The following is a 16689-nucleotide window of genomic DNA, read 5'->3' as shown; positions in this document are numbered from 1 at the left end:
TTTTTTTTTTAATACCTATACCTTTTGTTATTTTATTCCTATAATGTACAAAGTACCTTTTTGTTTTTCTAGAATATTGCTACATGCTTAATTTTTACAATATTCTTATTTTATTGGGTTGATGTGATAGTACAAATCAAACTTTAAATAAGCTTTTATTTAAAGAATAATTATAAATACTTTACTCTTATATAACTCTCATTCAGTCATTGGATTTCTTCATTTTTTTAATAAAGGTTAGTCAATGAGTGATAAACACTCTCATATCAGTTCAATAGTATGTGCAAAGTGGGATGATAGCTAATTATGTAGTATTACTCTTATTTTAAAAGGAAACAAATTCAAGAGCTGATGGGATATTGTCACATCAATACAATAGAATAAAAGTAAGATGAGAATTGAGTATTTAGAATGACTCGGAGTTTATATATGCAAACATTTTAAGTGCATATATTGGCTATCAATCATGGATCTGACGTCTAATTGTATTTCAAAATTTTCCCAAATATTGGTTTGTACAATGGAGATGATCCTTTTCCTGCCTTTAAGCCCTTTGATCAGGTGAATACGAAAAAAAAAAATAAAAAATAAAATTAGGTTTTTTTTTTTTTTTGAATATTAGGTAAACTACTTAGCACCTTCTAGTTGCATTTCACTGGAATTTTTATCTTTATTTTTTATTTTTTATCTTTTTATTTATTATCAGAGTTAAGTTCATGATAGATTTATTTATTTTTAAAAAAAATGACTGGGCTACGTCCTCAAAAAAGTAGTAGTGCATTAGCATAGACGTTACCCAATTGGGCTGAGCTGGGCCAATAAGGGGGAAAAGGAAAGGAACCTCCGTCCAGCCCGTTGGGTTGGCCTTCCAACGAAATACATTTCATATTTTCAATTATACAGACCCGTCTGTATTTTTATCAAATTTGGTTACAATTTACAATATTTGAGTGACTGTAAGCCAAATTCTAGAACATACTCCAACCCATATATGTTTGAATGAGCCAAACCATATATAGTCCGAGTTCTAGTTTGGTTGCAACAATCAAAATCCGACAAGAACTGGTTTTTTTTTTCTTACTAGCTTGCTTAAATCACGTCAAACATTTCAAGCCAAGCAAACCTTGAGAGACTGAAACCAAACAGAAATTTTCCACGTTTGTTTGGGGTCTCCCAGGTCGAATGCAGACAACCCCCACCTAACAAATTGAAAGGACGGTGGCGATTTCAGGCACATATTTGACAACTCCTTTGCTCGTGGGATCGCCGGTGGTTGGAACAAATATTGTGGGGTCTGAAAATCAATGGGTGCTCTTAAAATCACATGTGGCACGAGGTGTTGCTGCCAGGTCTTGCTGAAACATCTTGGGGACATGAGATAACAACCATTGAGGGAGGAGGCAGTGGGCATTGACTTGTTGGCATCCCATGAGAATGTTACAAAAATGAGATATCCTTTCGTGTCTGTGAGTACCCTATAGCACAAGCAAAATCCTGTGAAAAAAACATTGGATGTACTGAGAGTGCCCTGTAGCAGAAGTAACCTGCCGTGAAGAATCACCAACTTTTGGGGGACCTTTGTACTTTGGAGGAGGTGCGATGGGTATCTATCTATTTATCTAACCAATCAACTCTTCCTCATGTCTACCCCTGCTGTAGTTACTCTTAACTTTGTAACCTAATACAAAATTAATCGGTTAGGGTTGATCAGATTTGATCTGTTTAATTAAATGGACCAAATTACGGTTGACCTAGATAGTCTTTATATTTACGCATCGACACAACCTGCAAAAATTATACACAAACTCAGTGCGAAATCAGTAGATTAGGATTGAATGATATGACTTGTTAATTTAGATGGGTTGGATTAGAGTCTATCATATAATCATATACCCATGTCTCGACACGATCTAAACCTGACACAAAACGTCACCCCTACTTTTTTCAGGTTTTTTTTGTAGTCAATGTAATGAACATTATACAATTTATATTTACACAATTAAATGGATATTGTGTGTTAGAATATATTAATTAAATGATTAAATTTACCATTTTTTATAGTCTTAAACTTTTGGGATAAGTGGTGATTTAACATGGTGTTAGACAAAAATCTTCAGTTCAAAGTTTGTCTCGGTCATTTACCTCTCATTTCAATTAAATAATTTTTAAAAAAATGTAAATAATTGATGCACAAGATGTCTCTAAATCATCTCATTTTGGCCAATTCAACTACTCTGTTTTTCCCAATCTCCTTTCCTTTATTTTGTTTTTCCATGTAAAAAGTTTGGTTAATACTTTCTCTCCATGTGCCTTTATTTTAATTGCTTCTCATCTCTAGTGAAAACATTGATAAATTTACAATAGACCACTTTTTTTTTTGAATGGGGAGGTGTTCTTGGTATTAGAATAAAGCAATTCTCCCAAGCTCAATTAAATTGGGCTTTTAGATGCGAGCTGGTACGGCAATCTATCCGGACCCAACTTAGCAAGACTGAATGCCAATATGGATCAACCCAATTGATCTCTGTATGGGCCTAAGCTAGGGCCTAGGCCCAATACCTAATGGGTCTACTAGTATTTGGAAGAGAGCGCACGTTTAGATGTGGAATAATAATTGTTTTTAGTTCGTTTGGTATTTCCTCAAATTCTTATTATTGTTTTCAAATTAAATGGTTGGAATTTTGGCATTGAAACATTTATCACTTATAAAATATTGGAAAAATATGATAAATGATAATATTGTAAATGTTGAGTTGGTAAAAACGATAAAATGCTGACAATTTAATTTAAAAACAATGACTAAAATTTGAAGAAATGTATATAATAAAATACATATTATGGCACTTAATAAAGGTTGTATAGGTTTGTCCTTTGCTTCAATAATTAAAGCTACGCGTTTAAGGTGCAGGTTTACTAATTAGTAATTACTAGCCTCGTAATTATAAAGGCATGAGTTTATCAATAGTCTTATAAATAAAAATTATATGCCTTAAAAAGAGTTAACAGCCCACCATTCGGCCCATTGGCCTAATGTCTTGGGTTTGTTCACAGTGTGGGCTCCTCAATATATAGAAAAAAGGGGCCTTGTCGGCCAAAAAGTAACAAAAAATAACACCCCCAATTACACCATTTACACACTCAATCAAACGGTTACCACTCACCAACATAAATGAAACTTGATTCATGCACTACACCATCACAACAAGTGTACAACAACCTCTTACATGAAGGTAGGTCCTAGTGTGTAGGACCCACTCTCATGTGAGAAGTTATTATGCACTTGTTGTGTTGAAGTTGTAAATTTAATATTTTCCTAACATAAATATAGAAACGCAATCTATCCTTTAACAACAAAGATTAAACCTTTCACAGGTTTTGCCTATAAACAGTGTTAAGTGAGATTTTTTTTTTTTTTTTTTTTTTTTTTTTTTATTTTTTTATGGCTACGTGTGTTTTTATGTAAAACCCTTTTTTTAAAAAAAAAAAAAAAAAAAAAGTTTTCTCTATTTTCGGTGTTTAGTACGACTCAAAATCTTAGTCAAACCAAAAAATGTTTTTGATTGACTACAAAAACCTCTTTCTAGGTTGTGTAAAATGGTTTTTTTTTTTTTTTTTTTTTTTTTTACTTCCGCAAGCAAATTTTTTCGAGTTTAAACTTTTCCTTTTCAGAATACAGTACTACTCGACCTCCTTCTCGCAATACATTCTCCACTGCTGCTAGATCCCGACGCTGATGCTGGAGGTCCCCGAACATCGAGGTTCACTTTCGTTGTTGATTTTCCAACAACGGCCAACCCTAGTTGAAAAATAAAAACAACCAAATATAATTGTTAGGATCAAAAATATTCTTGCATGCTCATTTGCAGCCAATTTGAGTAGGCAATTGCAAGAAAGTTACGATAACACTCATGTGTGTGTCCAAGCAAGTTTCCAATTGTCTAACACCTGTCCAGATGAGTAGACTCCGTCAGATCTCTTTCACCATGATTTTCGGTGCATATATAGAATGAAAAGTGATCAAACTATGTATATATGTTCATACGAAACTTAAAACCGTCTTTAATTAAGAGCTTAATTAAGAACTTAAAGAACTATGGGCTACAAAAATACCCCCAGCCAGCTGTTAAGGTGCCGGGCACACGACCCAATGACAAGATGATGTCACCTCTTCGGCTCTTCCCCACAGGATGTTCTGTGTTGTAGAGGAACAAAGTCCCAGTGAGCCTGTGTCGTGCCTTCGTTGAAATTTCCGCATTTCATTCTATTGGTAAGCAAGGTGGCAGTTAAAGCAGGCCGCCTCAAATCGCAGTATGCAAATTCGGGTGTAACATCTTCGATCAGAGACGCAGCTGCGATGGCAATATATTAGCATGACAGTCTTTCTCTGCATATACCTAAGCAATAGCAGCACATAGCCCAGCCCATATGCATCGAAAGTAGCGACATGATGATGATGATGATCAGGGTATTTGAGCTTGTGCAGCCTGAGCCGTGAGATCTCTATGAAATATTGCCACCAGATCCGGGCACAATGATCTTTTCCATCACATTCACTATCAACTATCAGTCTATATCATCCAAGTCTAGCTTGCCCATCAATATAATGAGTGATGACATTGATAGTGAGTTACAAGTTCTGTTTAAAAAACTATATGGTGTATATATATATTTTTAGGAGTGATCAAGACATTTTGTTAGTCGGTTAGACTTTTAGATTTTTCTAATTAAATGCACATTTTTATCATCCAACAAGTAAGAAGAAAGAGAGCAATCATCTCCTCGCAAGATACCAATGTTTTGTTGAGAATTATTTCATAAAAATCTAAATTTATTTCTAATTTGAATGTATAAAAATTTAAGTTTGTCTTAAATTTGAATATTTAAATTTTTCTCTATTTCTTTTTATTACTCTTTGTCCCACATTAAAAAGCTATGAGTATTTTTTTGTGCTTTATAAGCATTTATCAAGCTCTTATACTAAATAAGATTTTAAGTATACATGTGTTAGTTGTGCTAGTTGTGTCATCCAGTGCGAAGCACTGATCGTCGCACGCACGTGTGTCGCTTAATTAGTTGCTTTAGACGCACTTAACATATTAATTACGTGTGTATTTTTCTTGATGTGTACAACTCATTTTCTAACAGTAATATTTTTAAATACGCAAACTGTTTCCTAAATTGTCAGAAACTATATTTTCTAACTGTGTTTTCAACAGTTAGAAATTGTATTAAAACTGCTGTAAACTGATTCTGAGTTTTTTAAATAAAAACTATATTTTTCCAGCAGATTTCGTACTTCTTTTTTCTTCTCTTCTTTTTCATTTTTTCTGCTGTTACAGAATTTCTTAATTCATAGTAGTGTTCAAAATTTGAGATCTGCACACTATATTTGGGTAGTATTGTATCCAAATGACAGAATTGTTGTATTCTCTTTTGCAAAACTTATTGTTTAAGTGGAAGACAATATTTGTCTAAGAGACAGATTTACATTTGCCTTACTATCAAGTGTTCTTTCTATACAGTTTTTATTTTTCTTCTTTCTTCAAATTTATGTAGTTCCACACATGCATCTTTATATTTTTCTAACATGTTTGTCATCCATGAAAAGGTGACATTTTTCTTTTGTTAACAATGATTAATTTAAGGGTGCGTTAGATGTTAGAATTGATACATCACCATTATTGAATAATTGTGAGAATTGGGATAAAAATATAGTTTTTAACACTATTCATAGCATATATTTGTAGTTTGCTTATAGATAAGAATCTTAAAAAAAAAAATTCTTGTTGGGCCAACCTAGCTAGCTGATCGACCACCCAAATCAAACAAAAAGAGAACTGAGAACACGTAGAAGATGAAAATGCATTTCTATTTTAACAATGCTACACTTCACACGAAAACTATACCACAAACATGTATATTACGTTGACGTGACATTTCTTCAAATAATCCATGCCAAATCATCTTGGTATGATTATAGAGTAATGGAGGTGTGAAAAAATAGCATTGTATGATTATGCATGGTTTTAGATCATCATCATCATCATCATCATGAGGGTTGATAACTTGATCCAAGAGATACAACTACAACTCTCTCATGCCACAGGAGTATAGTTTGATTCTGGTGTAACTGTCGTTTGAAAAAATAGCATCTCTCTCTTTTTTTCATTAGTAAAAGATGAAGAAGATGCATTTTTGCTTTCTTTTAATTAGGCAGTAAAAGATGAAGCATTCAGACTTTTTATTTATATATATATTTTTTTAAGAATAAAAAGATCAATTTCATTCAAATTAAACTAAAATACAACTTAGTCCAGAGAAAGGGACATAAGAAAATTCTGTTCAAAAACACAAAACCCCAAATATTACATCAGTATATTAATATTGAGTTCCAGATTTGACAAATATTGAAATTCTTCTAAGACTTTTTGAATTTTCTTTTTCCTGAAATTTTGTAATGAACTTTTTAAATAACCACCTTTAAAACTTGTTCTTCTATTTTTTTATCGACCTTTATGTCTAAGCTTATTTCTAACATGCCACAAATTATAGGCAATAGAACTGACTAATCTTGCACACCACATCAACCATGACTTCGACTTCGACTTCGACTTCGACTTCGAACTTGTACACCCCATCCCAATCACATCCCAAGCATTCAGACTTGAGGGGAAAAAAAAAATTCAAAGGTAACTCTTTAGTCAAAAATTATTGCTGAGTTTTAACGCCAAATTAGAGAGTAATAAGTAGTTAAAGTGAAAATACGCGTAGATATTTATTATTATTATTTTTTCTCCTGTTTTGACACTTGCACCTAGGATGAATAGGTAGACGTACTGGTAGAGCGAAAGACAAGTAGCATCTCGGGGCAATAATTTTCATATATATCCACGTCATTTCATGTTGGTCTCATAGGAAGACAGTCACTTAAACGGCCGTACGAAGCTCCACTAGGCATGAGCCATAAGATCTACTCGAGTGGCCATCGTTCCATGCATATACACCCCAGAAATGATTTGTCATTATCTTCCAACTTTTTAACATGACCTTGAAGAAAATTCAAAAAAATATATAATAAATAAATCGAAATTAAGCAAGACAATTATGGAACCAAACCCTAGCCAGGATTGGACCAATTTTTCCAAAAGCCTGCTTGATAACTGTCAGTCGGAGATTGGTCTTCTTTTTCTTTTCTTTTTTCCTATTTGAAAGTTGAAAAGACATTGCAGTCCATACAAACCAAACCCTAGCCTGCGTTCTTTATTTATTATTTTCTCTGAAATATTTTTACTTGCTTTGCTTAAAGCTTTTCAGTAGCTGTAGCATGAGAGAGGACATGGCCGGTTACCCGTCGCAGCAAAAATATGGCAAAATGACAGATCGAAGAACCTAAGCCAAAAGAGGAATATTGGTCAACTCCCCAATACCAAACCCTAAATTCGAGAAAACCCAGTACCCCTTCTTGTATGAATTTAGCCAAAGAGACACATGAGATGGTAGAGCCCAGGAAAAGACAGAGAGATCGATGGCTTTCTGAAAGACTCAAGACTGGCTTTGCATGGATCGATCAAAGAAACCTCACGCATGTTCTCAAAGACTGAAGACTGGTTTTTTTGCATGGATCAAGGAAACCTTTAGCATGGAAACATGCAGGCTGTGCTCTTGAGGCAGAGACCATTTGCACGTCAAAAATCGGAAAAAATCAGTGAGGAAGTCGCACCTCTCTCGCTCTTGCTTGATTTTGATAGCGACGAACGGACATGTTCATTTATGAAACATCTATTGTCTAGTACAGTTCCATTAAATGCTATGGCTTTTCTTCTGCCGCGGCCGACTCTCTCTTTTCAGTACCGGAGAAGTGTTCCAGCAACTTGGGGTTTCACATGTGTTTGATAAGCCCCACGCCGAACTAGTGACACGTATAGTAAAAAAAGAGAGATTTTGAATATAAATTCACAGCCTTCTGATTATTATTATTATTATTATTTTCTTTTTCGATAAGTATAGCTTTTGAAATTTGGCAGTTTCTGGATACGATGCAACTTTTTTGTCTCATACCATACTTTGTCTAAAAATCCATTTTTCTTCCCGGAACTTCTACTTTACACGAATGTCATTTAAACTCCAAGTCAATTAGGGTTGGCAATTTTTGATACGACCCGCAAACCCGACACGAAAAAAAACCAAGTTTAAGTTTGTTATAATCGGGTTCGGGTCATAATCAAGTTGACCCTATTATGACTCGATTATAATCGTGTTTGGCGGGTCAACCCGCGGGTTGCCCCGCCAACACGATTATAACCCGATTAAAAAAAAAATTGAAGGTAAAAAAAAAAAATAAATAAAAAAATGAAGGTTGAAACATGTGAAAAACAGTGAAATTGATGCCGTGTCGGGTCGGGTGTCGAGTAAACGGGTGACACGTTTTTTAGTCGGGTTTGTCAGGTCGTGCTCGGGGTTGCCCGATTATTAATCGGGTCGGGTTCGGGATGACACGATTATATAATCGGGTCAGTCGGGTTGACCCGAACCCGACCCGTGAACCCGAATTGCCAACCCTAAAGTCAATTGACTATATTTGATAATGTGTTTTGGAGAATAATTTTTGTTTTGCTTCTTTTTTTTTTTTTTTTTTCTTTTTTTTTTTTTTTTTTTATATATAAACCTTGTGATGTGATATAGGTTCGTTTATTTTAGTGTAAAATATGTTTTTTTTTTTTTTTTATATTAGGTCCAATAAAAAATAATAGTCAAATTAAAAATATTTTCAATTTAATAAAAAAAAGCTTTATTACTTTCGAAAAATGTTTTTTTTTTTTAAACTTCGTAAATTATTTTTCAAGTTTAAACTTTATCTTTTAAACAGCCGAACTATATATCGCTAAAACTTCACTGAGCCTCTATTGGATCACTGTTGAACCTCTGTCGAACCTCTACCGTCGCTTGTTTAAAATAATTTTTTTGACTGAAAACATTATACTTCAAAATAAACATAGCAATAAAATGTGAACAATATTTTGTGTTCTTACGAGTGTTTTATGTGTGGATTGTTAGATAGTGTTTTTGTTTTGAGAAAATAAAACAAAAAATTAAAATGCATTAACAAACAACTCAAATATATAAAATACTCAAAATCGTTTTCACTTTTATTTCAAATCATTCATATTGTGTTATAATATAAATTTAATTCTTCATATTAGCTAAAATTTTTAAGATAAGTAATGATTTAACATGGTAGTCAAAATAACCAAATAGTCAAAATGTTATTATTGCTCTTTAGCAAAACAAAAAAGAAAAAAAAAACTTTCCCTTCTGGCTAGCTACATTGGCTAAGGAATTCGCTAGTTGATACAGTGCTTACTGCTTAACAAATTTGTTAAGTACTATAGCTCAACAATGCATTAAAAAGAAAAAAAAAAAAAACTAATAAACAAATAAATATAATCTAATCCTTTCTCCTTTTTGGCAATAGTGAAAATAAATAAATAAATAATATTTTAAATGAAATAGTAAAAGTGAATAGTCAAAATGTTAAACCAAATGTGTAGACAAAATAAAAAAAATGTAAAATCCCGGTCCCATATTAGGAAGATGATTAGTAGCTCACATAAAGTGAGTGATTTATAAAGATAATCATGAGTATTAAGTCCCACATTGTTTAGTTTTTAGGTGAAATTGTGCTTTATAAGAAATTCTAAAAAAAACTCTAAATTAACTAGTTCTTTTGGGGTAATAGCGCAGATATGACTATCGTTTTTTTCTGGGTCGTTATAAAAAATGTTTTTATGTTTTAGGAGGGCTTTAATTTGTGTGTAGATTGTTTGATAGTGTTTTTGTTGTGAGAAAAAAAAAATGAACTTACAAACCAAAAATTAAAACAAAAAAAAAAAAAAAAAAAAAACTCAAAATCGTTTTCACAAAAATAGAACTTTAAAAACTATATTTTTAAACTTTTATTGACAATCTATTTGGACATAGTAAAAATTGGAGTTGAATTTTTTTATTTTTTTATTTTTTTTTGTAAAATACAAAATTGCAACACTTTGAATAAGTTTTCCAAATCCACTTCATTTTCCTTCATGTGATATAAAAATTACAAAATATGGCCGTTTTACTCGGAATGAATATGCTTGTAAACTGGTTTGCATCATACAACAATTATATATGTTATTTGTAACGTAGTTAATTGACATTAATGTTTTTTTTTTTTTTTTTTATATAATAAGTAACATATATTGTTTTATCCTTAATTACTTTATAAAAAAGATCTTTAATTAGTATAATGTTTTGGGATGATTTAAATATTTCACCCAGTTAGTGAATTTTTTACTGCTTCTTGAATCAGCCAACGATCGATTAACTACTTCATTTGCATGATCCCCAAACAAATACATAATTATAAACGTAAGTGATATCAAGAAAAATCCCCTTTTCCCTTTTCCCATATTTGAATAAAAGAAAAAAGAAAAAAAAAGGTGATATCAACAAAACAGGTTGTGTTGTGCGAGTCATGTGTTATTACGCTACAACTTCAAAGCCTACAATTCAATATTCATATCCGAAAAGTGACCGCCTTCTCTTTCCGAAAGAAGAAATAGCAATAAAATAAAAATAGGTTCTTTTAAGGCAAAACAGAAAAACACTAGCAATTTGGATAAGGTTTGAAGTTTGAACACATCCTATCAGCTTCAACGTCGTTGTCCACTGTGCATAAGAATAGATCAATTCAGCCACAGATATGAGTGTATCAATACATGAGTAATGTTTTTTTTTCTTTTTTTTGTCACAATTTTCGTATAATTTTTTTGTATAAATTTAACAATTGTTTTTAAGATCAATTCTTCGGTTCTCTTTCTTATAATGCTGATTGTTGAGTAATGACTTCATGAAAAACTTGAATATATTTTTTAATATTACGGTTTTTGAGGTATTGGGTCCTTTTACTTAATTGGGTGGCTTTTTCCTATGTTTTCTTAGCATCCAAATAGAAATGTTATGAAATTCTAATTTGAGAGTACATTTTCGTATTCATAAATATGACAATTAGAAAAAAAAATTTAAAAATATTACCATTAGAAAAAGATAAACATTCAAAAAAAGAATAAAGAAATTTGAAAAAAAAAATTATTTAGTGGATAGTTAAAATGATGATGCTGTTGGATATGCTATAAAAAATTTGATGGTTAAAATAGAAAAAATTAATTTTTAACTATTTTGACTAATAAAATTTGATGAGATTACTAAAAATGTTTTTAAAAACTACTGAAAAATATGATAGAAAGGCAAATTTGTCTTCGAAACAAACTCAAGAGTTTAGTTATCAAAATTAAAACCTCATGTCCTAATTTGTAACATATCCAAACTCCTATCATTTACGATCCTCTGCTGTTTATTTTCCATGTTTCTGAATGCCATGTTAATCATGCATGAGCGGGATTGTTTTCCCCCCCTTCAAAACGTAGCTTGGCTTCTGTCAAAAAAAAAAAAAAAAAACTTAGCTTGGCTAGAATATAGGCAAAACAAACAAGGAATTGTCGTAGCTCAACTTTAGCCATCTCCAATCCCCTGAAACACTCAAATGAATGGGTCAAAAAAATTCTTCTCTAAAAGCACGGGAAACAAGCAATAATTTTAACCTTAAAATCACGGTTATCTAAACCCTATATCCCATACCAAATGAAATATATATATATATCTTTGTTTTATTTGGACATCTCTGGAGCAGTGTAGCAGATATATCAGTCCCACCCCCCTGTCCCTGTGCATGAAGCCAGGAAAATCGCTCTCCCTTCTCTTGCTCTCCAAAATGTAACGCCGCCAAAGCAACACGGATTTGTCTGGTAACGAGGACAGGCATTAAATGAATAGCTATAATGAATATCTCTTGTTCCAACTTTCAGTACTTCAGAGATTTTTTTCCCCAGAAAAGTGTAAAACAATTCTGCAAAGCTTCCCCGGCCATTTACATACACCAGTCACGGCCCTGCCCCTCCATCCCCACCGTCCGATCCATGTACTAAAAATCACCCCCACTGCTATAACAGTACTCCTTGGCCTCTCTACTTCTCATCGTTCCACTTAAGCTACTTCTCTACTTCTCCCTCCTTCCACAACCCACCAAACATGGCAACGCCTTTGAACCCGAACGCCCAGGCCTTCCGGCCTGAAAAGAATACATTAGCCATAACGACCTTCGGCCTCTTTCACCCACACCCACAGCCGCAACCACTACCGCTTCTGCCTTTGCCGCCTCTATCACAGGCGTGGCCAGCGGTGCCAGCTGCCTTCCGCGACGTCCCAAATTACAGGTATCCCCCGGCCGGATCTTATGGGGAATATTTCTACGATTCTCGCTCACAGCCTGAGCCGGTCTTTTACGGGTTGTCGAATTCTGAACAGGCAGAAATGGGGTTTCAGAAGTTGAAGGGTGTTGAGGTGTATGAAACTTTTGGCTGTGGGGAAAGGGTGGAGAGGGGACCGAGGTGCCAGGTGCGGAGACCGAGGATCTCATATAGAAAGCCTACTACTGTGAATTGCCGGGAAAAAGTATGGATCCCAAAGAAAGATGGGAAGAGTGGTGGTGTTCGTCATACTGTTCATGAAATCACGCTCTCTGGATCCAATATTGTCGTGAACAAGAATATTCCCAACGAGTTTCAGAGGGGAAAGTCGTGGAAGAAGAATAGTGATCGTGCTCGTATCATTCCCTTCCCTGCTACTGTTGATGAATTCATTCGCTCTAAAAAAACTACTGTCATGATCAAGAACATCCCCAACCAGTTTAAGTGGGCTCTCTCTCTCTCTCTCTCTCTCTCTCTCTCTCTCTCTCTCTCTCATATATATATATATATATTGTCCATCTGTCTATATCCTTTTATCTTTAAGCTTGAGGCAAACGCTTTTCCCTTTGATATTTTGGCTACATTTTTTGTTTGTCCGGCGATAGATTCTTGACTCTAGGGGTATATGGCCGTCTGATCCTCTTATGGCTTCACGGCTCACGCACCTCAACTTCTGTCTCCATGATGATGTTTGTATAACCAGTCTTTCCCAAGAGAAAGAAGTAGAGGCATTTCTGCCCGAGTATTCTGCAACTTTTTGTCTCAAGCAACTGAAAAAGCATGAAACAGGGAAGTCATTGTTTGGTCGTACTTTTGTCTGGTTTTTCTGTCCTTAATCCCATTCGGTAACAATACCCGTCGGAAATATTCGTGTCTCCGAAAAGTGTCGATGTAGCCTCACCTTTCCATTTGTGACCCCTTTCAAGGGCATGAACATACATGGATGTATGGGTTCCCTTTTGCACTAATGTGTTGTGTATATGCATATCTTGCTCTTCTTTTATGGCTAGCTTGATTAATATTTTTATCGTGTAACATTTTTTCAGAAGAGATGATCTGCTGGCTATACTCGACAAGCATTGTCGGGTCGAGAACACGAAGGCAGGAGCGCATTCGTACAAGTCTGCATACGACTTTGTGTACTTGCCTATGGATTTCAGGTTTCATTTGCCTTACATCTTTCCTATATATTCGCCACAATCTGCGTTTTGGTTTTAATTTTATTTTTGGGGTAAACTTTTTTGCAGGAAGTTTTGGTATCAAGGGAAGATGACAAATCTTGGGTACGCGTTCGTGAATTTTACAAATTCTATGGCTGCATTCAGGTTTTTCAGTTCATTCCAAAAACATGTTTGGGCGGTTATTGAGAACAAGAAAACGTGTGAAGTCACTCTCGCAGAGCTTCAGGTTAATTTGCTATTAAACCCTTTTGAACATCGTTCATTGTCCATTGGTTGTATGTTTTGCTGATCCTTTTTTTCCTTCTATTTGTTGGGCTTTGAGATATGCAGGGGAAAGAAGCGTTGATTGAGAGTTTCAAAAACAGGCTCTTCTGGTGTCAATCATATTCTTTCCTTCCTGCGGTTTTTGAAGCTCCGAGGGACGGTTTGAACTTCTCCAGGTTCACAACGGTTGGCATACGTATGCCTCGCGCACCTCCGAAGCGATCCAGAAAATCTTCTTGAAACAACCAAACGGCACCTTACTCTCTCTCTCTCTCTCTCTCTCTCACTCTGTGGCCTTGCTTTTCATTGAAGTTGGATCTGGGAAGTTGTACATAATGATTAGCTTTTGGTTTCTCTAGGAATTGGTGTTCGGAAACCCCTTGTTGGCTAGGGGACTGTGTGGGTTTAGGTAAGGGCTAATGTAGCTTAGAACTACAGCGTAGTTGGTGAAGTCGATCTGTAACCTGTGTTTTCATTCTCTCCCCGGTGGCCTTATTGGGTGGTCCGTTCTACAATCTGGGGTGAATTGAAAACATTGGTTTTTTTTTTTTCCTATCTTTTCTTGTTATTTTTCTATATCGGAGATATTGAAATAGCTTCGGCTTCCTCTTCCTGGGTTTGCATTCTCTCCCTCGAGTGGAGCAGGGCTTGTTAATGACGGCATGGAGCTGTAATAGAGCGGGATTTAAGATTTTAAGACTGGTTTATTTGAGTCCAAACTTTATTAGTTGAATTCGAATGTGTGTTCAATCTCTACTAGTTTAAAATTTGGGCGAACTAGCTTGAGTTTCTTGAGAATTTCATTATAGCTGAGCGGGGTATTTGACAAGCTCGGTATGGTTCACTAAAGTTCGACTATTAAATTTTGTAATCTTTGTTTAAAGCGGAGTTTATTAACAATTTTTATACATTTACAAAATAATTACATAATTATAGTTTATAAGTAACAAATTGATTATATGATGTTATATCCAACTAGAGAGTAAGAAATATGGTATATGTATAATGTGAATAAATAGTTAGTCTAATATATTCTATATAACTAACTATAGTATAAATATAATATATGACTCTTGTCAAACATGTGGGATGTGTTATATGCATGTTTATAGACTTTAGGATGAAGTAATATACTTTATATAGAAGTATGAAGTAATATACAGTTAATTATATTTATTTGGTATATGAACTAACTAGTTACTGGGCTGACCAAATAGGACCAAGAAAAATGGGTAGACATAACCATTTAAAAAGAAAAGCAAAACAAACGGAATTTGATTCTTGCACAACAGGTTGTGCACAACTTACTTACATGGGTGTGACTCATCCACTTAAATGGGTTTCACTCATGTGAGTGGTTGTGGCACCAAGCTTTTTTCAAAACAAAATTCATTAGGGCGGGTCACACCAGCTATCGTCGTGGACAATAGTCAGGGTAAGAGGTCCATGGGTCAAACTGGGCGGTCATATTTGCAATTTTGCTTTGACCGTAACTTAACGGTGTAGAATGTTGAAGATATTTATAAAGTTTGATTTAGTCTCTCATTAATTGGATGAGATTGCTTTGAGATGGCTAGTGCTGCGACAAGCAAATATATTTCAAGGATTTTCTTATCTAAGTATTGAGCGCTCTGACAAAAAGCTTTTCAATTTTTATTTATTTATTTATTTATTTATTTATTTTTTTTTTTTTAAGTTTTCTTCAATTTAGGAAACAAAATTATTTATTTACTTTCTTATTCGAAAACATTGCATAATAATTTTTCTTATCTTTTTATATTATTAAAATATTGTTTCTTTACAAAATAAATTTTTTCATCTACCTTTTAATTTTTACAAAATTTCAGCACATTTCAAATGAAAGGCAACGAGAAGAGAAATAGTTTGTGTTAAAATAATAGATATCAAAGCTAAAATTGTTACCCAATATATTTTGTAGCTTTGTATTATACACTATGTTTACGAAAGGCATAGGTAATATAATGCATGTAATTTTTTTTTTTTGTGATTTTTTTTTTTTTTTTTAGACTTTTCCTATATTTAAGTCAGTTTTAAGAAAGTTGTTGAGAGTAATCTAAAGAGTTTATTGCATCCATTAGGGTTGTCTCATTGCGCTTATTGTTGGGTTGACTGGGGCTTGTTGAGGAGATTATGGGTTGGAGAATCTTTTAGTGAGACCATAGGCTTATTGTTGGGTAGTCTCGATCTATGGCTGCCATTGGGGAATATTATTGACTTAATTGCAGATTTTATGGCCTTAATTGCGAGTTTGAAGATGATGCTCTTAATTAATTCTGTTAGTATTGTTTGGCACAAAATTTCAACCCAGTTTGGCGATGAAGGTTCTGCTAGTATCATATGATCTTCAAAGACCCAGTCCATTTATCTCTCTTCAGAATTTAAATCAAATGAAAGCCCATGTTTTGGGAGTGTAATTCTTGCGATAATAACAATCTTTAAAGCCACTGCAGCTTTATTGGGGGTTCGATCATCCCTCTCATTAAAGCTATCTTCATTTATCTTGAAAGGAGATTCACCTATATTGTTACTCTAACTCTACAAAATCCTGCAATTACACAAAATTGGAGAATTTCGTCCACCATCTCCCAAATCCTTTCCATCATCCAATTCATCCCGCCAACAACTAGCTGGTCAGCTACTCATGTCAACCGAAGTGCAAACCTCTGTACTTATCATGTGGCAAACTGGATCGCAACTAAATTTTCTTCTAGCTGCATTCCCAATCAATCTCTTTTCTCTGGTTTCTTTCCTACCTGTTTTGGAAAAGAATCATCTTCTTCTTTTTTTAGTTCCTTAATGTCTTTTGGTTTGTTTTCTTATGTTTAAAAAAAAAAAAAAAAAAAAAAAAAAAAAAAAAAAAAAAAAAAAAAAAAAAACCTTTA

The 16689-nt window shown here is 34.0% G+C and overlaps 1 protein-coding gene across 1 annotated transcript; it reads left to right on the top strand.

The window, feature by feature from the left end:
• Window positions 1-11916: 11916 nt before the first annotated feature.
• On the top strand, window positions 11917-14026 carry LOC133860944 (protein MEI2-like 3). The gene is made up of 4 exons (XM_062296627.1): window positions 11917-12785; window positions 13388-13501; window positions 13589-13748; window positions 13853-14026. The coding sequence occupies exons 1-4, from the start codon at window positions 12124-12126 to the stop codon at window positions 14024-14026; spliced, it is 1110 nt and encodes a 369-aa protein (XP_062152611.1). The 5' UTR covers window positions 11917-12123.
• Window positions 14027-16689: the final 2663 nt, after the last annotated feature.

This window comes from Alnus glutinosa, chromosome 1 (genome assembly GCF_958979055.1).
Source record: "Alnus glutinosa chromosome 1, dhAlnGlut1.1, whole genome shotgun sequence".
In the NCBI taxonomy this organism is placed as follows: domain Eukaryota; kingdom Viridiplantae; phylum Streptophyta; class Magnoliopsida; order Fagales; family Betulaceae; genus Alnus; species Alnus glutinosa.
The sequence above is the reverse complement of the archived record's forward strand: the minus strand, read 5'-3'. Positions and strand labels throughout refer to the sequence as shown.